Source organism: Maylandia zebra, linkage group LG18, assembly GCF_041146795.1.
Source record: "Maylandia zebra isolate NMK-2024a linkage group LG18, Mzebra_GT3a, whole genome shotgun sequence".
NCBI lineage: Eukaryota > Metazoa > Chordata > Actinopteri > Cichliformes > Cichlidae > Maylandia > Maylandia zebra.
In genome coordinates this window covers 17,207,009-17,233,493 of record NC_135184.1, presented here as the reverse complement: position 1 = coordinate 17,233,493, position 26,485 = coordinate 17,207,009, and the positions used below count along the sequence as shown (strand labels likewise).

Sequence of the window (26,485 nt, the reverse complement as noted above, 5' to 3'; positions counted from 1 at the left end):
TGAATATTTTTTTAATTTTCAAATGAAATAATGAAAAATGTAAATAATCAGATGAATATAATGAGATAAAAAGTACACTTGCCTGTGTAGGGTGGTAAGTATAAAGAGCTATGAAACTGCAATACCTCACATTATGGAATTACAGTAAATGTACCTGGTTCCATTCCATCACTGGTGGTCTGTGGAGCTATATAGTAATTAGTCCAATGTGCTAAAAGCTCCCCTGTGTTGACATGGCTCTTTCTACCTGGGCCCGTCTGCTCTGAGCAGTTAGTGTAAGAGCTACTTTAAGGTAATGTGTGAAAACCATCTACTTATTGCATTGAAAGACTAAAATATTTGATGTGAAGTTCTACAAAAACATCACAGTTTTGGATACATTTTTCATAAGACACAATCAGAAGGTCTGAAATTTCGCACATGCAATATGTGAGAACAGTTAACAGAAAAGTTTCTAAAATCTGTTTACAGATGGGGTTGTTAAATGAAGACATTGCATTCCACTCTAGCATACCGGCACCACTGGATATAACCGTGGCCGTGGTCTACTCTGTTTTTGGTGAGTTAAATCTAGTTTACAATACTATCAATGAGTTTTCTCTGAGTTCTGCTCAAGCTGAAATGAATAGCAGCATGAAGCAAGGCATCCTGCAGCGAAGCCTTGCAAGTACACTTTTATTTTTAACTGTGTTACTGTGTGTTATGCATTCCACTTCCACCTATATATACCCACACCCACTGTGTACTCATCCATCTGCATTTACTGTTTGTATCACAGATGTCATACATGGTGTGTGTGTTTTTTATATATATATAGAACCAGTGATTTTGTCAGTATTAATGAAGATACTCTACATTTAATATTTTACAGAATCATCAGCAATTCTATGTATTTGTATATGTTGCTAGGTAAATATGATAAAGCAGTATCCAGTGTTATGCCTGTAAGACAGTAGAAGTGTGAGTTTCTTATTATTCTGTAGATCCATAATACTTTGAAAGTTATATATACACTTTGTGGCCACTACTGTTCATGTGCTTGTTCGTGCATGTAGACATGATGAAGATGAAGATGAACGGCTGAAATTCAGACCAACCATCAGAATGAGGAAGAAAGTTGTTTTAAATGGTTTTGAATATCACATGGTTGTTGGTGCTGGACAGGCTAGTCTGAGTATTTCACAAACTGCTGATCTACTGGGACACAACCCACACAACCACCTCTATGGTTTATGGAGAATACACGGCATGTTGAACCTTGAAGCAGATGGGCTACAGAAGCAGAAGACCGCACCGTCACTCCTGTCAGCTAAGAACAGGAACACTGCCTGATCTGATAAGTCTTGCTTTCCGCTGCAACATTCAGATGGCATGGATGGGTCACAATTTAGCATAAAGAACATGAAAGCATGGATCCATCCTGGCTTGTATTAGATACTGGAGGTGGTGTAATGGGGTGGGAGATTTTGTTCTTGGGCCTCTCAGTACCAACTGGCCATCGTTTAAACTTCACAGCCTACCTGAGTATTGTTGCCGACCATGTCCATCCCGTTATGAGCACATTTCCTGATGGCTGCTTTCAGGCGGATAAACTGCCATGTCAGAAAGCTCAGATCATGTCAAACTGGTTTCTTGGACATGATCTGAGCTTTCTGTACTGAAATATCCTCCAATGCGATCAAACTAGTAGAGCACCTTTGGGATGTGATTGAATGGGAGGTTTGAGCACATCATGCTGGTGCTTCGTTGTAGTACACTTTATCTAGTACACTTTGTGTTGTGTTTGTATTAATGCACTTTATGTATTTACTTTATTATGTGGCTTTATGTTTTTTGGACAGATATAAAAGTCATATCTAATGTATTCTAGGCAAAAAGCATATTATCCAGTATGTTTGTCTTGTTTTAAACGGACAGCGAATTTGATGAAGCAATTTCTGAAAAGTCAAAACAAAATCCCTCCCATTGTCACCATCAAATCAGTATTTTATTCACATTCAGGGTTTTTGTTCTGGTTTATTTTTGCAGGAGTATGTTCACTATTTGGCAACAGCACACTGTTGTACATCTCTTACAAGAAAAAGAACGTCCTGAAACCCGCTGAGTACTTCATCATCAACCTTGCTGTTAGCGACTTGGGCCTGACTCTGTCCCTCTACCCTATGGCGATAACTTCAAGTTTCTACCACAGGTACAAAACTTGGCGCCTACTCCTTCTCAATCATTGATCTTTGAGCTATATCTTTGCTTTGAGCTGTCCTCTTTCTCACGCCCTCCCACACAGGTGGCTGTATGGGAAAACGGTGTGCTCCGTATACGCATTTTGTGGCATGTTGTTTGGCATCTGCAGTCTGACCACTCTAACCCTGCTAAGCATGGTGTGCTTTGTGAAAGTATGTTATCCGCTCTACGGTAAGTCTTCAAAGAGGCTGTTTTTGCTCAGTGAAATGACACGGGATTAACTACCCTATCCCCAAGTGGCTGAGTGTTGATTTATCTGTGGAAGGAAATGAGCCCTCTGTAAAGCACTGCACATTAGCTTTTCTTTGTTAAGTGACAAGTCAAAGGGCTGTGCTCAATAAGTACTGCTTGTGATGTTGGTTAACACTGTGCAGCTGGGTTTTCTATTTGGTCCCCATCCCAAAAAAGTGCATTTCTTTCAGTGCCTTAAAAAAAAGTGCTGGGACAAAAGTAATTTTAAAGTATGAGCCTACAAATAGAGATATTCACATTAATTGCTTTAAAATTGTAATATTTAACCTTGCATATTTAAATAAGTGCTTATTTTATTTTCAGCACTGACAGACATAATATCTGCGTAGTATATAAGGCTGACGTAACATCACTCGTCATTTGATGAACTTAGATTGCTTTAGAGGGCTCATCTTTTGTCTTCTGCTGCAGCTTAATGAGGCCTCGAGTCACCTAACCTCTTTATGTTCTACCTGAGCTCCTGTGGAAATTAGCAGTCTGTATAATTACCCAATGTACTTTTACTACTCCAGTGAAACTGGTACAGCCTACTTATCACCAAACTAAAATAAAAAAAAAAAGACCTGTAAAATGCTGTGGATATGCACAGAACCTTCTCTGGGGACTGAGCTCTCTCTGAAAAATGTTTAACCATTTTCACTTCTTAAGAAACAGGCCATTGCCAATGAATGAGAATAGGCATAATTAGCCTCCTGGAAGGAGAACTGGCATTCCTGTGAGGCGCTCTTTCAGCAGACTGGCTTACAAGCCTGTGTAGAGATTGCAAAAATTTGAACTTCTTCAGGTTGCCTTATGTTATCTTTTAACAGTAGTCCAATCACTGTCTGTCAGTTGCAGAATGCAAAGGAATGCAACATAATAAAAACACCTTTCTTGGAAGTCCAAAAAAGCCATTGGGAAAAGCTAAACACTTGTGAATTCAGATGCAGTTCTTCAGCACTATGCTGTATATTAACTAGATTATGGAGTATAAGCATCTTAGAGCACACAGAGTATTTTTCACATGGTAAAGCATCATTTACCATACCATCATTTAAAGTATAAAAATGCACTGATCCACAAATGCAGTTGTGTGTCATAAAGAATAACTCACATTCACATCATAAAATATTAACACAGTCTGTTTTTACAGGAAACAGGTTTAACTCTGTTCATGGCCGTCTGCTTATTGCCTGTGCTTGGGTCTACGCCCTGCTGTTTGCATGCTCCCCACTGGCCCACTGGGGGGAGTATGGACCAGAGCCTTACGGCACTGCCTGTTGCATTGACTGGCGCCTGTCCAATCAACTCAGCACAGCACGATCTTATACTGTGGCACTGTTCATCTTCTGCTACATCCTTCCATGCTGTGCTATCTTAGCATCTTACACAGGAATCCTGGTCGCAGTGCATGCATCTCGCAGAACTATGGAGCAACATGCATTGAGGCCGACTCACATGAGCAGCATCCAGATAGTTATTGTTAAGGTGGGTTAAGGTAAACTTCACTTAAACACTTCTGTGGACTGCTTTACCATGTTCTCCCCATAATGTGTGTTTATGTGTTTAAATATGTTATACTGAATGATTATACAGTGCTCGCCAATCACTAAGTAATAAGTAAAAAATTAAAGATGTAGTCAATTTATTCATACCTGCAGTTTTTTTTCACCTGCACTTTCAATTTTAAATTAAAGCGCAGGAAGACAAAAAAACGTGCATAGTGTGATCACCCAGTTATTGGTGGAAAGGCCAGGGTTTATGGGTAGCTTATAAAAACACTGCCTTAGAGAGAAGAGTCCTGTTTAGAGTTCCTCGCCTCGATTTGTTGTAGAAATTGACAGTGACCTCAATATATCTCCCTCATGATGCAGTTTCTCATTAAGAGAGAAGTTCTGGTTTCACTGAGATGGATACTGCTGCCTTTGCTGATTAATCATCATATTCTCTTCTCTGTAAGAACATCTGAGATTCATTTTTTTTTTTTTTTTTTAAACTCATCATGAGGAGTGAGAAGAATGCTTTTTAAATCTTTGTGGCCTCTGCATGTTCTCTTTTAAATACAAACTGTTCATATGGGGGTATAGTGGTAGATCTCCTCACCCAGCTTTTTTCTTTAAATTTGTTTTTTGTTTTTCTTCCACCACAGTCTAGAGAGAATGGCAGGGGGTGTCAAAAGCACAAAATTAAATACAGGGAAGGCCAGCAGTGATTGCACAGGCTCACAAAAACACATGGAAGAAAATCTCAAAATGTAAAAGTGTGTCTTCATTTTCTTCCAAGGACACCATTATTCAAATTTGTCTTTACAACAAATAGCCGTTTGTTTCCAGTGCTGTGAAATAGTATTTGCTCCTCATGATTTTGTAGGTTTTTGTAAGTATTTGTCATACTTAGTGTCATGAAACCAGCTGTGTGCAGGCAGGAGAGAACCCAGAAGCAGACTCACGGAAATGGGACGTAACTCAAAAAACGGCTTTATTTACAGAAAGGGGAAGTAAACAATACAAAACTAAACCATATTTTACTGTTGTTACTGTCTTCCTTTTCTGACATGCTGGGTTACTCTTATGCAGTAATACGACTCAAACCTTCAAGAAAGCTTAGCTTTTGTCTCATCAGCCCACAGTCCAGTTTTCCTTAAAGTCTTGGGGACCAACGAGATGTTTGTTGGCAAATATGAGACGAGTCTTTGTGTTCTTTTTGGTCAGTAGTGGTTTTAAACTTGGAACTATCCCATTGATGCCATTTTTGCCCAGTCTCTTTCTAATTGTTAAATCATGAACTTTGTAACCCTTTCAGGATCTTTTAGCCTGCTTCACTCTGTCACACATATTATATTTAAGTGATACAACCTGTATTTAAGTGATTTCTTCATCCAGTATTCTGACATAAGGTAATGTTTTTCAGATAGTTGGGAAAGTTGACAAGTGTTACAGTTGTGTTTTTTTTTTTATTAATTGGATTTGGTGAAAAGAAATGTTGAATTACACTTTCTGTGTTCTTTCTCCTGCTAGCTGAGTGTGGCTGTCTGCATTGGTTTCTTTGCGGCATGGAGTCCATATGCTGTCGTATCCATGTGGGCTGCCTTCGGACACATCGAAAACATTCCTCCCATGGCATTTGCCATGCCAGCCATGTTTGCAAAGTCCTCCACCATCTACAACCCGATCATCTACCTGATGCTAAGACCAAACTTCCGCAGGATGGTATGCAGCGATCTGGGTGCACTATGCCAGGTCTCTATGAAGGGCTGCATCTGCAGCCAGTGCCAAGTAAAGTGCTGCTTAAAGCCAAAGATCAGGGTCAGACTTCGTGCAGTCCACAGACAGACCATTCACTTTGCTTCATCCAACTCAGCTGCTCAACCACCAATAGTGACATTAAAGGGTCAGAGCTGTGAGAAGGGCAAGGATGTGTTTGAGTGCTTCAAACACAGCCCTCAAATATTTGGTGTCACTAAGCCAGCTGCCAGTAGAGAGTTATCACAAGATCGAGACATTCCAGTTCCTCTAACGCACGTGCAGAACGCAAAAAGTGAGTGCCGAAAAGAGAAATCCCTTATAGCCACCTCATGGGGGAAAAGAACTTTAGAAACAAATAATTTCTGTATCAATCTGGAGATGGTTCAAAGGCATGCAAAAGTGGCCTGGCCCTGATATTTGTTTAGATTTGTGAGCTTATTCACAAACTGTATCAATATTTTCAGGCATTAATGATACATACCTGAAGTGTTTGAGCAACAACCATGTCATATATTTATTTATTTATTTATTTATGCTTCTTTAACTTCTCTTCCTATTCATGAAAAATGTGCCAAGTTGCATGGCTCGGATGACTTTCTTGGGGGGATTCCACCAACTGAAATAACTTCCCAGGGAAATTTATCAGATACTTTGAAGGTATTCACTTTTTAGGTGTTGCTCTGGGTTTCAGTGCAGCTAAATATGTAAAATACATTAAAATATTCCTCCACCTCAAACACTCTTCCAAGCACTGATGGAAAAAACACGCCTACATTTCGATTCCACATTGGCTAGGTCAGACGAGTGGAGTCTCTCTGTAAATGTTCAAAATCATCATTAATTCATTTCTACTTTCTAGGCTTTACATATCTAGGATTTGTTGTTCATATTTGACTATTCTTCTGGCTAACAGTGCCCTCCAGTTAAAGGTGAAATTATGCACTCTAAGAGAAGTGCTATGCAAATAGCTGCCAGCCTTTTACTATTAAAATATTAGTCATTTGTTCCAGGTAGAAGAAAAACTTTAGTTTGACCTTTGGAGATTCAGCATGTATGACACACCCAACTTATTACTTTAGCATGTTTGGGAGGCATTTATTATATTATACTACGTATCATTATCCCATAGCAATATTGAGTTAAGCTATTTATAATCATGGCTTTGTGTATAAAAGGTATTTTGTGATTTGCAAGGTAATCGTTTTTCCTTTGATTATTTATCACAGCAGCACACCCCTGTGTATAGATAGAAACTGAGAGTCAGCACTTCCTTTACTGTAACATTACAAACAGTGTTTACACTGACCACTTGCAGGTACTGTAATAGTGGATGGTGCTTTGTGAATTATCTATGTATGTGATCTAGAAAATGAAATATTTGTGCATAATACTGTTTTTAAGTTATTATACAGTCTAACTCAATAACACAAACTTCAAATCAGTCTGAGTAGAGAATACTCAATACTCAATATTTTATGCAACAATATTTTTTTTTACTTGTATATACTCATGAGCCACTTCATTCGGTGTATATGTATTCAACTGCTCTGTCATGCAAATACCCAATAAGCCAGTCACATGGCAGCTATTCAATACATGGTCAAGTCAACGTGCTGAAGTTTAAACTGAGCTTGAGAATAGGAGAGACAGGTGATTTTATTTGGTTTACAGAGTACGGTCGGAAAAAGAGAAAGTATCCAGTGAGCTGCAGTCGTTTGGGTGAGAATGCCTTGTCAGAGGAAAATAGCTGGTCTGCTATGAGCTGACATTATGGCAACAGTGACTTCTTGTTAAAACCAAGGTATGCAGAAGAGCATCTCTGAACACTGAAGCAGATGGCCTTATCATACTGTGTGTCACTCCAGCTAAGAACAGGAAACAGGCTACAATTCACACAGGCTCACCTAAATTAAAAAATGCATCCATTTATGAGCACAGTGAACCCATCTCCTGATGCACCATGTTAAAAAGCCCAGATCATCTCAAGCTGGTTTCTTGAACATGACAGTGAATTCACTGTATTCAAATGACCTCCGTAATCACCAGATCCCAATCCAGTAGAGCACCTTTGGGATGTGGTTGAATCTTTTCTGTAAAGGTAATGTGAATCTGAATCTGGACAGTTACTCAGGACCAAACAGACCATTTACATAAAGCTTTGTTTTTAGATTCATGGCTGATGTTCCTTTACATGAGGTCATCCAAGGACTCTACAACAACTTCATCTAAATAAAATATTGTTGTTGGGTTTTTTTGCTCCCTCCCATGTTTTTCCTTTTATGTCCTGTGTACATAAGTACATAATCAGATAGTCTACAGACCCAGAGAGCACTATTTAAACATCATCAAATCTGAAACTAAATCTGCATTTGTATGTAATATAAGTATGTATATGTGCCTTTGTAGCTCAGAGCGTTATCACTAAACCATCAACTTCAAGGACTGATGTTCTTTATCTAATAAACTCCCCATAGAAAAAAATTCTGATTTGCAAAAGTACACTAGCACCATGTCGGTAATTCATTAAAAAGTCCATCAAAACACGAGTTTGAATTTCTTTTGGCTTTTTATAGTCTGGATTGCTCAGTTCACTCAGAGATCACTCAGCTCCAATGATTTATCTCACAATTTTTTATTGTTAAAAAAATGACCTGTGTCTCACATCTCACCATGTATCCTGGCAGTTTGCCATATAACTGGCATTGATATTGGGTATGACGGAAAAATAAACACACACTGGGGGCGATCGTGGCTCAAGAGTTGGCAGTTCGTCTTGTAATCAGAAGGTTGCTGGTTTGAGCCCCGGCTCCGACAGTCTCGGTCGTTGTGTCCTTGGGCAAGACACTTCACCCGTTGCCTACTGGTGGTGGTCAGAGGGCCCAGTGGCGCTAATGTCCGGCAGCCTTGCCTCTGTCAGTGCGCCCCAGGGTGGCTGTGGCTACAGTGTAGCTTGCCATCACCAGTGTGTGAATGGGTGGATGACTGGATGTGTAAAGCGCTTTGGGGTCCTTAGGGACTAGTAAAGCACTATACAAATACAGGCCATTTACACAATATTTACTTGGAAGGAAAATGTGTTTTTCGGTGACATAAAGTATTGTGCAAAAGTCTCAAGCCACCTGTCAATTCTTTACATTTTGCTAGAAACAAGAGAACAGTGTAGAGCGATTTACTGAAACGTGCAAACATGGAAATACAGTATAGGAGGCAAAAACAGAGTTTATACAATTCTAATGATCTTAAAACCATGACTGAGATAGATTGCTGTAAACATCTGTAAACATCTCACTTGGTACATATTGATTTGAGCCACAAATTTTAAATTTGGTTACCCACTGAGTTTCAACCCAGTTCTTGTGTTTCTTGTGTCATACCTCAGCCTTTTCTCCCCATTCATCTGGTGTAAATGCATATTTTTTAGGCGTGCCACGGTGTTTGTCCTCCATTTATTTAGTTTGCTCATATTTTTTTAAGGACAGACGCCACATCATACTGAGATGTAAGTTTTCAGCTAACTGCTCTTTGGAAATCCCCTTGTTGGTGCAAAAAGCTATTTTATGCCTGTCTAACTGCTTTATCTTTGGTCTTTTTCACAGACCCAGCTAAAATGTGAAAAACAAGAATTTGTTTTTGTTGCAAGTAAAAAAAAGCACATGTGCCTAAAGATACAACTAAAAATAGTTTCTTTCCTAGGGTGTCTGTTATGTGTAGACACAACACTTGCTCGTCCCTTGTGTTAGGTGCATTTCTTTTGCTTGAATTATTCATTCTGTAGAGTCAGGTGACTTAAAAAACAAGAAAAACATTCCTCTGAAAGTGGTCGGCTACAATGACTGAACTGAAAATGAGTGAAAAACAGCCCATGGCAAAAGAAACACATAATAAGACTTTCAGAAAGCCTGGAGAGCTACAGCTCAGGACAAATCTTTTCACGCACAATATGAAGAGTGGCTCAAGAATATTGCACAGTACTGCACTGGAGAACGACACACTTAGAAATTAAAGCCTGTTGCTGTTTTAAAACATATGATATAGTGACCGCTCGGGACTAGTTATCAGTAACTAACTTCATAAACATATTTGTCAGAGGATAACAGCTGTAATGAATATGATGAAGACTCTGCTAGACTAAAAAAATCATTCAAAGTTTGAAAAAAAGGAGGGTTTTTTCATACATGGAGTTCTTTTGTAATGCTGAAATGTAGTTTGCATGAAGATGAAGAAAAGACATTTGACATGCAGACCCTCAATACTGTCTCTAACTATACACACACACACACACACTCTCTGTCTTTGGCAAGACGCTATAATTCTGACGGAGAGAAAGTAACGTTTCAATCAAAAATGCTTATTATGTTTGAATGAATCACTTCATTAACATTAAAAGAATTGAATCACCAACTCACGCGTACTTTTGCTTTACCGTCATCAGATTAATGGTAGCAGTTTGGCTTACTCGTGACAGCAAACGTTTTCATTTGTATTTCATTGTTCCTTATGACGTTTTGCTGATGATGTTTTCAGCTTGTCACAGGCTCATTGGCCTTACCTGTTCTGTGATTGTAGTCATTATGTTTGTGTTGGACTGGAATAAACGTGTGCCACACACCATTTGACAGTCCCTGTACATGAATTCATTATTCTGTTAATGTGCACAAACCCACTGGCTTCTTCATACCAACCAAAACCCAACAACCTCGAAACAGTTCATATTCAAATTTAAACCTTAGCCTGAAATGAATATTTAGAGACTTGTCACCATATAGAGCAATACAAAAATCCACAATTTCATGTTAATATCTTCTTAGCAGGAGAAGCTATATCACAAAGGCATTCAATTTCATCGAAACAGTGTTTAGTAACTTGTCAAAGACTATTTCCTAAGAAAGTTTAAAGAAAACTTAATGACAGTTTTCTTTGCTCACAGAAAACTGACATTAAGCTCTATGTTTATCATTTTTGAAAAGCAGAGAAATGTATTTCAGATGAGGTGATAAGTTTTCAGTGTGTCCACCTCTACTAAAACGATCCTTCAGGCTCAGAGCCATGAGCAGAGTTTATAATTGCGGCCACCGTAGATGATAAATCAATCAGAGAACATGAGACACGTCAGTTGCTGTAAGGTTTATCCCAGTGAGGAAGACGAATTGCAGATGTCTAGTATTTTCTGGATGACATCTACCTTTATGTTTCCGTCTAGAGCTCGGCAAAGCTTCCCAACTGTACACCCAATACAGCCCTCCTTCATTTTCCAGCGCTCCAGCATCTGGTGCACCATTTCTGGCAGGCCATCACGATAGCAATCATGCTCTATGGTCTCTATATCCACATTGGTCAGACCCAAACGCCGCGCACAGCGCTTCCACTTGGTCCCAATGTTTTCTCTCAGCACGTCCAGGTGCTCCTCCATCACAGCATGGTCCTCTAACGGAAACACAAGATAAATATATTACAGAGGTGCCAACAGCAACAGAATATGCTGCATCCAGCGAAAGAAAGTAAAGTTTTATGAGGAAGGAAATGCAATATGTTTGTTAGAACTCAAGGAAACACAAAATGCGTTTTGGTGAATACAGTACTGTGCAAAAGTCTTGAGCCACCACTCTTTTATTTGTATCTTGCTTCCAAGGAGCCAGGAGTCATTTTTAAAAAGTGGTCTTGATCAATAGTTCTCCAGGCTTTCTGACAGTCTTTCAAAGTTTTTCTTTGGACACTGGCTGCTTTTTTCACAGATTTTCATTGCATTCCTTGTACCTGACCGTTGTCAGAGGAATCTTTTTTCTTTAAATGAACCAGTGCTGTGTCTCCACAAAGCTTATTTCAAATTGTATTTCTAGGTTCTTTGTTACTAGCAGTCTGTTCCAAAAACACATCATTTGTTCACATTTTCTCCAGTCGAATTGATGAAAAATGCCAACAAACAATATTTTTGCACAAAAAGATGTTTCCTAAAGACCTATTCTCTAAAACGTTGGCATATCTTGGCATTAAGGTTAGTTTAATTTAAGATATATTAGAGATAGAGATATATTAGAGCCATTCTCAGTGAAGGAAAACCAGGAGACGAGGCTGAGGTATTCCAAATTACACAAGAACTTACTGGAAACCAGTGACAACACTCATATGGAGTGATGAATTCAAATGTTAAAGTTTTAATTCAGATTTTGATCTGCCATTCAATACCATCTGGAAAGCAACAGCTTAATTTGCAACAGCCTGAATTTTCAGCATGACAATGCATTACTGCAGTATAGGCCTACCTGGATAGAAAAACACTGTCATGGATTGAGGCAGTGTGGGATCATCTTGAGAACAGAAGAAAAGGCAGCAAACATCCAAAGAAGAGCTTTGAATGTACTTCGAGAACCCTGGAGAACTACTCCTCAAGACTACTGAAAGAGCTCAGTCAGAAGAATAAAGATGGTAATACCAAATACTGACCTTGTACAAACTCTATTATTGCCTTATATACTGGATTTCCTTTGATGTTTGCACGTTTCAATAAATTTCTGCACCTATTTACCATTTTTTTCTAGCAAACCATGAAGAAATGAAGAGTGGTTGAAGACTTTTGCACAACACTGTAACACTATATGCAAAAATATTTCATTGCTCACAGAAAAACTTAGAAGGGCAAATTAAAGCTTATGGGTTTCTAATGGTCATATGTGACTAGGGATGGGTATCGTTTAGGTTTTATCCGATACCGGTGCCAAATCGGTACTTTTGAAACGGTGCCGGTGCTCAAACGGTGCTCAAACCGGTGCTTAAAGAATGGAGAACACAAAATTGGTCCAAAAACCTCTCATGTTCAGCTGTTTTTTGTAAAAAGATAACAATGTTAGCCTTTTCTGCAGCTATGGGGCATATATGGTATCACTCTTGGCTGGAAGCAGTGCTTAAACAATGGAAAAAACACAAACTTTGTCCTAAACCTCTCATGTTTAACTGTTTTCCACTTTTTCTTTGGTCATTTTAGCCTTTTTGGCCAGGGTGAAGGGAGTATCTGCCATCAAACAAGAAGACAGCCGCATGTAGCTATGATGATGTTTGCTAGTTCACCTTACCTGCATTAATGTAATAACGTGGTTAGCCTACTCAACGTAAATTAGCTACTCACGCAGAGAAGAACTGCTGCTGCTGCCACCATCATCCGTCATCCGTCATCATTTCTGCTACACTGGCAGGGCTAGGGGCCAGGACTCTCCTCTTCGTGTTTTTGGGGGATGTTGCATAACAGGCAACCCACCCGCAGTAGATGTGCTCGGTGTGAGGTCTCGCAGCAAGCTATCAAATACGGCGCATTTCTGGGCTTTTAAAAAAAACGCTATGCGTCGCCAGGTGTTTCATCGGATTTGAGGTGTTACCTCCTTTGACAGTATCACAGTATCAGCTTAAAGCACTTGTTGCAGGCTGCTGAGTTTGCATATTTTGCTATGAAGTACAGCCAGACTTTTGACCGCTTCGCCTTGGACATTTTTAATCTGTAGCTCTGCTCTAACAGAACGTACGTACCTGGCCCCGCCTACTATCCTCGGAAACGTAAAATGATTGGCTAGAATCTAAAGTGTATCACAGCTCAGGAAAAAAAAGCACCGAAATAAAGCACCGAAATGTGCGCTGCTTTTCGGTCTGGTTACTACCGTTTATGACAGATGGCACCGGACACCGGTACCCATCCGTATATGTGACCAAACTATCTCCGGGGTTTGGAAAGATGAGCCAATAAAAATAAAAATCACAACAACGTGTTCAACTACAGCTCTAGTAAATTAAAAGTGCATTTGTGATCTTCAGGCATGAAAAGTTCATAAACAGACAGAAATGTTATGTTTTACCATATTTCTGAATGCCTTCTTTGATGGGAGAGTTAGTTGAGCTGTTAGCAGATACAGATGACAAGCTAAGAGAGGGGTCATAACCTCTGATGCTCATTGTGTTGTTGCTTCCAATCTGAATCCCGCTGGCATTCTGAATGTAAAGGGGTCCTGGTCAGAAAACAAAAACAAACACACGTAAACACAACTGATCCAAAAACAAGGAGATAACACAAAAAGCTGGAGACACCCCTCAGGGATTAGATTCAGAATTTCTTCAAACACTTATGTTTTAATAGTACCCTGATCGTGCATCTGGCAACTCTTTGAAGTGGTCAAAAGATGTCCAGAGGTGAGGTCAGGGGCAGACGTATCAGACACTGGGTAAGTTGGCCAGGACTGCTGCCGGTCGAAGTGGGAGTGGGGATGTTGCTGGTTAAACGCTGACAGAGAGGGTGTGCTCGAAGATATAGGTAAGGGGAATGGAGTAGGTGTGGAAGAGGTCTCAAAGGCACCTGCAGAGGGACGATACCAAGGCTCTTCCTGGTTTGCGGGCCGCAACGGCTCAGCTTTTGTCCAGGAGAGTACAGAAGATTTTTCTTGTTCTGGTTGCCGTGCAGAGTGATCCGAAATGCTGACGTTGCTTCGCAGGAAAGGATTTGCGGTATGGAAGGAGTTGCCAGCATCGGAGTGGTTCTCACAGTTATAACTGCCGTGTTTGTGGTACTGAAGCTCCCGATCCAGCTTCTCCTGCAACTCTGAAGGGCTGTTACTTGCCTTAGCATCTGTCTGAAGATGCCCTGGACATTGTTCATATTGGTTGCCGTGCAGATCCTCGATACTGGCTTCAACTGGCACGGACACACTTCTGTCTGAACTTATCAACGGAGCGGGGCAATCTACAAGTTGAGGAGAGACAGTAAAACAATAAAGCTGCTCAAAGGTTTTCAGGATTTCTAAACAGCATTAAATGTAGCACAGAATGCAAAGGAGGGGATCAGAAAATATACAATGCGTTTTTTTTCTGACGACCGGGTTTACGGAGCACACTCACCTCCTGAAAAACTTTCAGGGCTCACTGATAAAGACTTCATCTTCTCAACAAGATCATCTGGGCCTTCGTATGAATTCTGCAATAATAAATAAATAAATTTTAAAAAACTAAAATTTTAATAACACTGTCATTAGGAAGATATGTTACACTATATATATAATGTTTGTTTTTATTAAAATACTGCTTAATGTCTGTGATTATTTTAAAAAAAAGATCACATATAGAAAATATTTATTCAACCTTCAGGTGAAGTAAATCTTCCTCTACAAGCGGTTCAAGGTTTTCCATGTAGAAAGGATGGAAGATGTTGTAGGCCTCTGCGAGACATTAAATAAGAGGAAAGAAAACTGACTCAACAAAACTCAACAAACAAAAGTGTTGCATTCACTTTATACACTCACTGGCCATTTTATTAGATACATCTGTTCGACTGCTCGTGAACACCAACAAGCAACTCGATGCATTTAGATGTGTAGACATGGTCAAAATGACCTGAAGTTCAAACTGAGGATGATTTAAGTGACTTTAAATCTAGTGTGTTTGTTGGTGCCAAAGTGGCTGGTCTGTTTATTCCAGAAACTGCTGATCTACGGGAATTTTCATACACGACCAACTCTAAGATTTACATATGAACATGATCTAAACAAAGAGAAAATATTGTTATTGTATTGTATACTATTGATACTAGACCTCAGAGGACAATGGACAGACTGCTTTGAGCTGACAGGAAGGCAACAATTACTCAACAGCAAGATTAATTCACATAACCACTCATTACAGAAGAGCATCTTATCTGAATGCGCAACAAGTCGAGTCTTGTGGCAGATGTGTTAGAGCAGCATAAGACCACAGACTGAGTTCACTGCACTCAAACTGCCAGATCTCAGTCAGACAGAGCATTTGTTGGATGTGGTGGAACAGGAGATTTGCATCTTGGATGTGCTGCTGACAAATCTGCAGCAACTGTGTGATCCTATCGTGTTGATATGGACCAAAATTTCTGGGAAATGTACCTAATGAGTGTACGTGGTTTCATCAATGAGTGCTATTTTGCTTATAATTCACAAATACAAAAAGGAAACCTTTAAAAGTCGGCCGTTCCTCAGGATTGCGATCCCAGCATCTTTTCATGAGCTGAATTATTTCAGAAGGTGTGTCTTCTGGAATAAGATCCTCTGCCGGTCGGTCACCGTTACGAACACACTGGCTGATTTGGTCTTCACTCCTGGCATCTGGGCATAAAAAGATGCTTTCTTTAAATGCTGTATGCAGTGGATATGCTACATCTGGTAATCTTTGGCAAACTTTGGCATGTCATGATATCACAGCTCACTTGCATATGGCTCTTCCCCTGTGAGAATGACCCACACCACGATGGCAAAACTGTACACGTCAGACTTCTCAGTGGAGGGATTATGAATACTCTCCAGGTGCTCCGGGGCCATGTAGCTCAGTGTGCCAGCTCCTCTCACACCAGTCGATCGCCCCATACGGCTCTTCCTGCGAGATTCCTCCTTGGTGAGTTTACTCCACGTCTGGCAGGTGGCCAGACCAAGATCTGCAATCTGCAAGAAATCCTTCACCATGACTGTGAATGCCAGCAGACAGAATCCTACATGTGTCATGACCCAGAGAGTGTAATGTACCTTGATGTGAAAATCCTTGTCCACTAAGATGTTTTCTGGCTTGATGTCCTTGTGTATGATACTCTTTTCTGTAAGGTACATCATTCCCTCCAAAATCTCTAGAATGATTCTTCCCTTGATAGATATCGGCACACTGACCTGAAGAACACAGAGATTATAGTGTAATAATGCTCCAGTTCATGATAAACTGACAAAAGTGGAACTCTTTAAGGCGACACGCTATCGATGAAAACCACAAAAGCTGTGTTTGTTACAGGTATTTATTGATTTAAGCCTACTAACGGTCTCCAGCATGTCCAGAAGGTTGCCTCTGGGGATGAGTTCCATGACAAGAGAGCAATCTCGATCCTCCATAATCACACCCAGCAACTTGACCACTCGCTCATGGTTCAGGCTCGCCATGATCTTTCCCTCCTCCAGTAGCGATTTTTTACTCTCCCTGGAAAGTTTGTTAAATGTAATAAGAGAAAGCTTTTGCATAGGAAAACTGACAATGCGAGCATATTCTTACCGACTTCAATAACCCAATTCTGATATCTAAGCATGTGTGGGTGTGCAGTAACAGATAAGTAAGAAATATAGTCTTTAATTCTGTGTTTCTGTTACCATTTATAATCATACAGACAAGCCAGAGCAGTGATTCTGTTTCTAGTGCTACAGAAATACATTTATCATCTTATACTGATAGGGATTAAGATAAAGACAACATTTTTTTAAATTATGTTAAACATTTTTTTGGTATTTGGTGGAGCTGATTGAAAGTACTGAGGCAAGACTTTGGATTGGCACGTGCCTCACAGCGCATCTGAGATACAAACAATAAGCTGACAAGTAAAAATATAAGCAACAATTTTTATAATCACTGTTAATATTTTGTATTTATAAATACATAAATACAATTATAAATTCATTTTGTATTTATTTACATGCAGACTGTTATGGGGACAACGCACTACATTTGAAATTTTGTCTCAAAAAATAAAAAGTGAACAGATATTCTTCACAATTTAAAAAAAAACTAAATAGTCAATAATTAATAGAATAATTAATTCATGGGAAAGAACCGTTTTGTTTTTGTACAGTCCAGGCATGTCTCACAAGAAATCTTATGGCCTTGGATCTAGTAGCTAATTTAGTCTGTGTTCTTAGTGCTAGACTGAGTATTATCCCTAACTTTAAAACTTTACCCTTTATAGGAACGAGTTTTCTTTAAATTCGTGTATATCCGGATATAAAAACTGATTTTGGACTTCTTCGGCATTGAGCTGAATCAACCTGTCTCCATTTCCTTGTTCAAAAGGGAAGTGGTAGTGTCCAAGGTAGTGTCCCTTTTCACAGCACACTACCTTGGTATAGACAACCGTAATAACGAGTACATTCATTTACATACGTGTGTATTCATCTGTGTTATTATACTTTCTGCACGCTCTAAAAGTGTCTCGCTTGGTTGCGTGGAAAACTTCGCAGGACACATGATTCAAGTTATCGTTGGACGAAGGGGAATACCCTTGGGTAGCACATGCAGTAACATATTACAACAACTACAACAACTTACTCGTTGCGCAGACGTCCAGTGTACATAGTCTTTAACACCACCTGGCCCAGCGTCACATGATAACATAAGTAAACTTCTCCAAAACCTCCGTAATCCAGGGGTTCTTTTATAATGAGATCCGTCGACCTCATGTGAAGTGAGGACTCCGGCGCGGTGGCCATCCCTGGGAAGAATTCACAGTGTCACATCGGAAAAAACAAAAAACCTACAGCTCAAACAAAGCCGTGACAAAGCGCACAGGACACAGTTTAATTAGTGAATCGGCTAATCAACATCCGTAACAATCACAACACTGTGACAGAGGTCAGCTAACAACACAGGCTATCCCAAAGTGTCGGCATCTTTAACTGACTTACTTCCATAACTAAATGAATTACTCGGGAAACAAAACTGTAGGGGGAACACATCCATTCACTTCCAGTATCAAACAAAACAGTTACCGAAAATGTGCTGGAAAGGTCCAAGTAAAGCAGTTTATTTCTATTTCCGGGATTTCCTCGACGACCTACTTCAAAAGTGAAAAGCGCAAGATAAAAAGAAAAAAAAACTACAAGCAGGCTTATAAATCGATGACAGAAACAATCCAGGGGTGCTAGTAGATTCAACTATGTACTGTCGGAGATGCCTTTAACACAAAGCAGAAATACGGGATAAGATTATTAATCTTTGTGTGCGTTTGTCTTGTCTTATCTGTTGTGTTCACATTGTTTTTTCTCTTTCTCTTTCTTTTTTTTTTTTTTTTGGGGGGGGGGGGGGCAACACTGCAATTTTTACCGATCGCTGTAAATCGTTGAGTGTCACGTTGGTGCCACCTAGTGGTGAAACTCTTTGAAGGAGAGGCCTGTTCATATTTCATGATGGTGACACTGATGAATCGCTCTAGCTGGATCTAAACGGCAGTTGTCATAGGAGGGAAAAACAACGTTCTCATCGAATTAAAAAATTAAGGTGTAAGCTAAGCTAAGTTAAGATGAGGACTTTGACGTTTTATTTTATTTTTTTTAATAATAACAAAAAACCCCAAAAGACAAGTTAATATGATGGAGTAATTAAAATGAAGCACTGACCGAAAAAAAAAAAACAAGTTCATTGATAAATTGAATATTTATGCGAAACTAGAGCGGGAAACCACCTGAATTGTAGCCACTGACAATGTGGGCGATGTACTACAAGTAGGCCTACATTTTGGGCAGCCTATCTGTGAACGCCCACACTATAAATTCCTCCTTTTGCACACCAAAGCCACATCAAAGCAGTATCATATTTACCTGGCTCATATTGTCTCCATTTTATTGCCTTGCAAGTTTTTTTCTTCAACTTTTTTCTGTTAATTACATTTATTGGTGGTAATTGACACTTGAGGAGAAATGGAGTGCTCTTACCAACAATTAAAAGACAAAAACAAACTGGTGAGTGAAATGACTGAATTCAAGCTTAAATTCCACCTACTTATGACTGCTTGGAGATTCACATAGATGACCTTGTTTAGTGGCACAGTATCGGGCAGCGTTCTCATTCAGTTTTGGCAGTTTACAAATGAGTTTAGGTCCAATAGTGTGTTGACTCTCTCTATAAACTCAACTTACTTTATGGCAAAACTACAAGAAGTGATAAAAATATCTGATGTTGTCTCCTGCCCAGTTTTCTTGTGAATCCAAGTAACATTTTAGATTGATTGATTACTATTAGAGTACATTCACCAGTGTGCAGAGCTCTTAAAAGCAATAAAACTAGGGGAAAAGTATACATACCCTCATGCATAAACCGGATGGCTGGACTGATAACCAGCTCGCATTACTCTGTGTAGTAAGTGCATCACATCTCTGTCGCAGATGCTTTCCTCCCATTCAAGCTGTAGAGTAGAGGCTGGCAGTCACAAGCTGCCCCACATAGCAAAACAACACATTACCAGGAAGTTAAGTGAACTGGTGTCTGCGGTGTAAATGTGCTGTCAATGTTGGGCAGTGGGTAGCAGCACTTCCTGTTGATGTCTTTATCACAGTAATTATCAGTAGAGATCTGACATATGCCATCATTTCTCTGTAATAGCAGCACTGTAGAGTCCCGAGCCTGTCGTTGGTTTCTCAGTGCCTCCTTCAGCAGTCACACTCTATTTCTGTTCAGACTGGTTAACTGCCAGAATGCATCTAGTTGATTGTGTCTGCAGCATAGATTAAAGTTTTTTTCTAACCAAACGTGCCTTCATATGTTGTTTGAAAAATCATTTGGATAAGCGCGATTTCTGGAAGAGCCTTTTCAAAGGTGTCACAATAAAAGTTGTGTTGTTGGTGGAGAGGGCATCCACACTGGCTGGTCTGTAGGGGAAATCAGTAATATTTACTGATTTTTTTAATAAATAAATCAGTAAATATTTTATAATTCACTTTGTTGCAAACAGTGGTTTTCGCTGTGTTTTCAATTTATTTTAGTTACTTCAACCTGTTAGATAAAAGGAATAAAGTCAAGGTTCTCTTGGTTGAGGGTGATAAGTCACATTCTATACTCAGCTTGCAGATTCTGTTTCCTGTTTGTCCTGCTTAAAAGCCTTTCCACAGGTGCCATCATTCTGCTGGTGGTGGTGATGGCATCCAAACTGGGTCGTCTGTATGGAACAGAACAAACAACCTGTGGATACTTTGTGTTTTGCTTTGTTAGAAACCGCGATCTTCAGTGTTATTGCACTGTGTTGTTATAATGACATCAAAGGAAATAAAGACAAGTATTTTGTGAGGTTTTGGTTGAAGGTGAGAAGATCCATTCCTGTCTGTCCTGGCTCTATCTATCTATCTATCTATCTATCTATCTATCTATCTATCTATCTATCTATCTATCTATCTATCTATCTATCTATCTATCTATCTATCTATCTATCTATCTATCTATCTATCTATCTATCTTTACATGCAAAATGATCAATATTGATTAAATTACTGAGCTTTTCGTTGATTTCGATAATTATATTTTTATGTGGGGCTGTTTAACTCCTCCACACACATCTACTACAGGTCTGCAACGCCCTTTGCGTTAGGAAACTACAGCTCCCAGCATCCACCTCGGGAACCTCGGGCAGCAGTGCTCGGCTCGCTCGGACGCAGACCTACTGCGTTTGCTCCCCTTCAGCGGGTTTGGGAAGGCATCGAGACGCCGGATACGCGTTTTCCAGCGCCGAGGCTGCAGCGTGTGACATTTGTTCCAACTCTTCTCCTGTGAGGCGGGTCTTTCAGCATGGGTAATGGCATCAACAAGGTACGATTTTCCTCTCTTCCGTGCTCCTCAGGTTGGAATTATTGTGTGAGCGGTGCTCAGTGTTTTAAAGATAGGTGCTGGTCATTTTTGGACGTTTCATAGAATAAAAAGTTTGGTTCCTCGTTAACTTTGCAATATTAGAAAATGTAGCATCGCTGTTAGAATACTTAATCACAGCACAGTTCAGTGATCAAACTAGAATTATTTTTGGCATAGTTATTGTTTTTGTTGTTGTTGTTGTTTTAGTTATTATCATTTAGTGCCTGAATATTTATCTATTCAGACCATCAAATGACACAATTTGTAATTATAACTTCATATTTTAGGGTTTCATTTATCTTTGTAGCTGACTGGTCTTTAATCAGTTTGCACCACCTCAGTATCAATCATTGGTTTTTGATATAGCAATCGGTATTCTTTTTCCTTATAGGTCCTTCCTGATTTATACCTGGGAAATTTCAAAGGTGTGTCTCATTTTCTCTTTATTATTATTATTTTTAAATTGACTTCTTATATGTGTGCAGATATAATAACGCTGTTCGACTGTGCTGTTATGCGTTTCTGTCAGATGCAAGGGACAGAGAACACTTAGCCAGAAACAACATTACACACATCCTGTCGATTCATGACAGTGCAGCTCCTATCCTCCAGGTGAGAAGCTCCCTTTGCCTTATAATGTCTCAGCACCCAGGTGTATCATAGAGGTACACATATTGAATTTCTAATAAATTTTTAAATAGAGTCATCCAGCAAACATGCTGAGCAGATTGATTGGCTGAGAGCAGTCAGACACCCTCCACAGTTGACCCGGTCTGTCAGGTTGTTCAGGAACCACTGTGTATCAGTAGCTCTTTTCCTTGAGCAAACAGCTCTCATTTCCGTGCGAGTAAAACATACACAGGGGACTTTCTTTTACTCATGTGATTCTTTAGAGTATCATGTAAAATGCCAGTCAACAGCAGTTGGTTTGTCAGTGTGCTGAGTTGTGTGCCTGCGTGGGTTTCAGAGTAGGCGGTTGTTCTTGTCTCAACCAGCTCGGACTATGCGGTCTCTCTTCATTATTCTTTTTTTTCTGGATTATTGATTTTGACGCTTTAACATGTAAAGACACCCCCCACCCTGCCAATGGTACCTCCTGAACAGCAGGGATAGAGAGCACAAACTATTTACAAAGAGAGAAATGCAACAGAGAGCCCGAGGTTGGTCTTGTCATGGTTTCTGAACTTCCAAGATCCCATCAAGCATCAGCGGGATAAGTTGGAACAGCTGAGGTTGCCGCAGGACATCAAAGAGTTCCCAGGTCCATGACCTGACAGCTCAGAGCTAATTTAATGGGACAACAGAACAATTAGGCTGGCGTTTTTAGTATAGTGGCTAATCAGCTTTAGTTACACAGCCTGCCCTCACCATAAGCAACACACATCGTGAATCACTGATTGTGTTGGTGACATTTATTATATTCTTCATTCTGTTAGCTGATCTGTGTTAAATATTTAGGAGAACGTGACATTTGACTAGTATACTCTGTCCACCAGGAGATGACCTATCTCTGCATTTCAGCAGCTGACCTTCCCACACAAAACCTGTAAGTACCAAATTGTGCAGCACAGCAGCGCGGCACAGAACAATGAAAAGCTGAGGCAGAGTGAGAGAGTACTACATCCATTTGAGGCTTCTTTGTGTGGGTGTCTAAGGTTCATTTTCTCCAAGATAAAGTGTAAATGATATGCTTTCCCAAGCTAAACATTTATTTTCTGACAAGAGCACAGTAACACAAATGGACTGAGCTCTTGGCTCTTATTTTGGTAGGTATGTGTGACGTTCAAATACACGCAGTTATTTCTATGTGAAACTAGAGAAGATGGCCAAGGGTGGTGCTTGTGTTACAATAGTCTTTAATTATATTCACACTAAAAGCAATGACCAATGTCTTGCAGCTAAGTCCTTGAATTATAGCACGATTATTGGCAAATGGTATGCTGGCTAGCTAGCAGAGGTATACAAACACACCTAGACATGTTCAGTGCTGTGAAAAAGTGTTTGCCCTCTTCCTGATTTCTTATTTTTATAAATGATAGTTTCATTTATTAAGGGAAAAAGTTATCCAAACCCACCTCGCCCTATTGAAAAAATAACTGCCCCTAAAACTAATCACTGGTGTTGCCACCCTTTAGCATCACTGTGGAGAAATGTTGGCCCACTCATCTTTGCAGAATTGTTTTAATTCATCCACATTGGCGGGTTTTCCAGCATGAAAGGCCTGTTTAAGGTCATACCAAAGCATCTCAGTCTGATTTCACTAGGCCACTCCAAACCCTTCATTTTGACCCCTTCAGAGGTGGACTTGCTGGTGTGTGCATAACTCAAACGTGCTTAAACTTCAAGAACTGACACCCAAAAAGTCATTCTCCTTCATGACTTTTTGGTGGAGAGCAGAATTCATGTTTCTGTCAATTATGACTTGTCGTTCAGGTCCTGAAGCAGCAAAGCAGTCCCAGACCATCACACTACCACCATCATGTTTGACTGTTGCTATGATATTCTTTTTATGAGATGCTTTTGTTAGTTTTACACCAGATGTAACAAATTTAACATGTCTGGCAGTAATCCAGGCTGGATGTGGAGTGAAATTCAAAAAATCTGAAACACATAAGTATGACAAAAACACACAAAGGAACTCAGGAAGGGAGGAAATCTTTTCACAGAGCTGTACATGTGATATGCTACAAATATGCACACATGTGCACCTGCCATCTTTAGCACCCCCATATGTCTCATACCTCTAAGGTTTTGAGAACATGACATTTGCTGTTCGAGACCTGTTGCATGAAATATGACACCAGCTACTTGAGATGAACACACCCTGATCCTCATGGGGAGAGGATGAGCAATAGTTTCACATGCCAGTTACAAAAACATTCCCATGCCTTTCACAAAAACATGGCAAAGATAAAATAACAGCATATAGTCTGCGATTTTGTGTTGGCATAGCAGTTTTTAGGTAGTCAGGAGCCATTTTTACATTCCTTTTTTTGTACCCCACAGATCTCAGTACTTCAAACAAAGTATTGTTTTCATGCACGAGTCCCGCCTAAAAGGAGAAGGCTGCCTAGTTCACTGGTGAGACCTAGATTACTTGTATCTTTACCTGCAAGCTAGAATTTAGGTTCACTCAAGCTTGAGAGGTGAAATTTGAATAACGGACCTACATAGATTCACTCTGTCTGTCTCAAACAGTTGCAGACATGGTGAAATTTAAATGTAGTTAATTTAAAGCTGGAAAAAAACCCCAGATCACAACAAACAAGTGCACAAATGAACTCATGTGTGACTGCTTTGCAGAAGAGATTAAGTGATAAAAACCTATTCTTGAACTTCCTAAAACAGAGTACAGTAACAAGTCTGACTGCATTGTGTTCGTGTACTAGGGTAGCTGACCAAGTGTTCACAGGGTAAAGTTATATTTGGCTAGACAGAGGGTCTTCTCAGAAATACAAGTGGCTATTTTTAAGAGCTGCTTTTACAATGCCTTCTCTAATTATGAATGCTTAGTCCCTTGTTCATTGCAAAGGCCAAAACTTATTCATTTATTTTATGTATCTCACCTTTACCTTTGCTTGCAGTATAATTGTGCAATAAATTGTGTGCACAGAATACAGAATTATAAATATTCCTGGTAACAAATCTTTTTTTCCAGTTGCTGGACTGGACTTCCTGAACTTATCTTCCTTTTTAAACAAGATGCGCCGTGTTAAATGCAGTGATTACTGTCAGAATTGGACTTTCATTCCACCTTATTACCACCACTACTTCTTTGCATGATAGTTTTATTTGCTTGTGTTATTAATAAACATCTGCACACTCTGAATATTCATCTACATTTTTCTAAATGAGGACAAATTGCTCAAACCAGGACATTGCGCTTGCTTGTACAAATGTAACACGAGTCATTTGCTATCTACAGTAAATGTGTCATGGGTGAATACTGACAATGATTTATTCATAATTGCTAAATCTTGTAGTGTTTGTTTTCCATCCCGCTCTTCATACAGTTTGGCTGGTGTGTCCCGTAGTGTCACGCTGGTTGTAGCTTACATAATGACGGTGACAGGATTGGGCTGGCAGGAAGCCCTGGCTGCGGTGAAGGTGGTCCGGCCGTGCGCTGGCCCAAACCTGGGCTTCCAGCGGCAGCTCCAGGAATTTGAAAAAACTGAAGCTGAACAGGTTGGTGGTAACAAAGCGAGCATATTGAAAATGAAGCATGAAAAGACAGGAAGTATACCCTTGCAATTCAAACTGACATCATTGTTGTTTTATATGTAGTAAAATTGCCTACGTTGCTTTTAACAGACTTAACCTTTTCTTCCTATAGTTCAGAGAGTGGCTACGGACGGAATACAAGGAGAATCCTTTTAATGATGAAGCTGATATACGTGACTTGCTTGATCAGGCATCCAAAGTCAAGGCTGAAGCAATAGAAGAACTTGCAAACACCCCACCTGGAGGTATCTGATGAGCTGTTTTGATGAGGTCTTTGGAAGATTATGGAAAGACAAGTTACAGACCCATCTGGAAGTCTGTGTTTGTATCGCAAATGGAAGGATTCTTTAAATATCATGGACATAAAATACTGCAAAAGACTATTCATTATTGTGTACAGTCCACAGTCATTTTTAGTGTTGATTACTTGATGTTCCTGGTACTGTTTTCTTAACTTATAAATGTTCTGAACTGTGTGCTGTTATGATTTCATATTGTCCAATAAAAGTAATGAATTCAAGTGTTTTGTGAGGTTTCTGGTCAGTGGGCTGTCATGTTGAAGGTGATAAGACACACTCTGTGCTCAGTTTACAGCTCTGTTTCCTGGTTGTCTTCCTGTTTGTCTGTGTTCCGGGGGGAGGTCATGCATGGTGGCATCAAAAACACCAAGATAGAGTTCTTTTAATCGGTCTTTTTTGCAGGTGTCGCAGAGACTAAAAGAAACTAAAATACATCACTTTTGTTTTACCATTATGAGATTTTGTATGCAGCAGTCTCCTATACACACTTCAGATAGCTGGGGAGGAGCATGGGCAGCCACTTGATGGCGGTATTACTAACAAAGCCCTCCTATAATGAGAAGCTTTTTGAATTCAACCATGGCTTTTCTTTTGACGATAATTAATTAAACCCTGTCATCATCTACCTCTGCTAACAAATAGCACATGAAAGACTTTAAAGGCGTTTCCATCAGCAGTTTTATTTGTGGAAAATAGGTTGGACGTGCGGACTTTTGCAAGAATAAATTGGTGGGGAAATATTTTTGTGAGCGTAGCTTACAGGTAATTGTTCCATTCCGTCCCGGTGTCTGCTCAGGGTGTCTCTAAAGGGATTCCCCACCGCAGCGCTGTGTGGGCGCCGAGTTTCACAGAAATGAGCGCCCGAGCGCTTAACATCTCCTCTTGAACTTC

The 26,485-nt window shown here is 39.8% G+C and overlaps 3 protein-coding genes across 4 annotated transcripts; 2 read left to right on the top strand and 1 right to left on the bottom strand.

Moving 5' to 3' along the window:
- Window positions 1–471: 471 nt before the first annotated feature.
- On the top strand, window positions 472–6,131 carry opn7a (opsin 7, group member a). Its single transcript, XM_014412242.3, has 5 exons — window positions 472–559; window positions 2,029–2,191; window positions 2,285–2,412; window positions 3,626–3,960; window positions 5,490–6,131. The coding sequence occupies exons 1-5, from the start codon at window positions 472–474 to the stop codon at window positions 6,129–6,131; spliced, it is 1,356 nt and encodes a 451-aa protein (XP_014267728.1).
- Window positions 6,132–8,333: 2,202 nt separating this feature from the next.
- On the bottom strand, window positions 8,334–18,451 carry ripk1l (receptor (TNFRSF)-interacting serine-threonine kinase 1, like). Its single transcript, XM_004542753.5, has 11 exons — window positions 18,230–18,451; window positions 17,790–17,952; window positions 16,517–16,673; window positions 16,235–16,372; window positions 15,922–16,153; window positions 15,671–15,820; window positions 14,829–14,905; window positions 14,589–14,664; window positions 13,837–14,433; window positions 13,556–13,705; window positions 8,334–11,141 (listed from the first exon to the last, which is right to left on the bottom strand). The coding sequence occupies exons 2-11, from the start codon at window positions 17,948–17,950 to the stop codon at window positions 10,843–10,845; spliced, it is 2,037 nt and encodes a 678-aa protein (XP_004542810.1). The 5' UTR covers window positions 17,951–17,952; window positions 18,230–18,451; the 3' UTR covers window positions 8,334–10,842.
- Window positions 18,452–20,842: 2,391 nt separating this feature from the next.
- On the top strand, window positions 20,843–25,793 carry dusp22b (dual specificity phosphatase 22b). 2 transcript variants are annotated; one of them, XM_004542755.5, is made up of 7 exons: window positions 20,844–21,035; window positions 21,466–21,499; window positions 21,604–21,686; window positions 22,571–22,620; window positions 24,081–24,155; window positions 25,088–25,259; window positions 25,408–25,793. In XM_004542755.5, exons 1-7 carry the CDS (start codon window positions 21,015–21,017, stop codon window positions 25,546–25,548), a joined length of 576 nt encoding a protein of 191 aa, XP_004542812.1. In that variant the 5' UTR covers window positions 20,844–21,014; the 3' UTR covers window positions 25,549–25,793. The 2 variants fall into 2 exon arrangements, with proteins under 2 accessions (XP_004542814.1, XP_004542812.1); XM_004542757.5 differs by lacking the exon at window positions 24,081–24,155 and having other exon boundaries at window positions 20,843–21,035.
- Window positions 25,794–26,485: the final 692 nt, after the last annotated feature.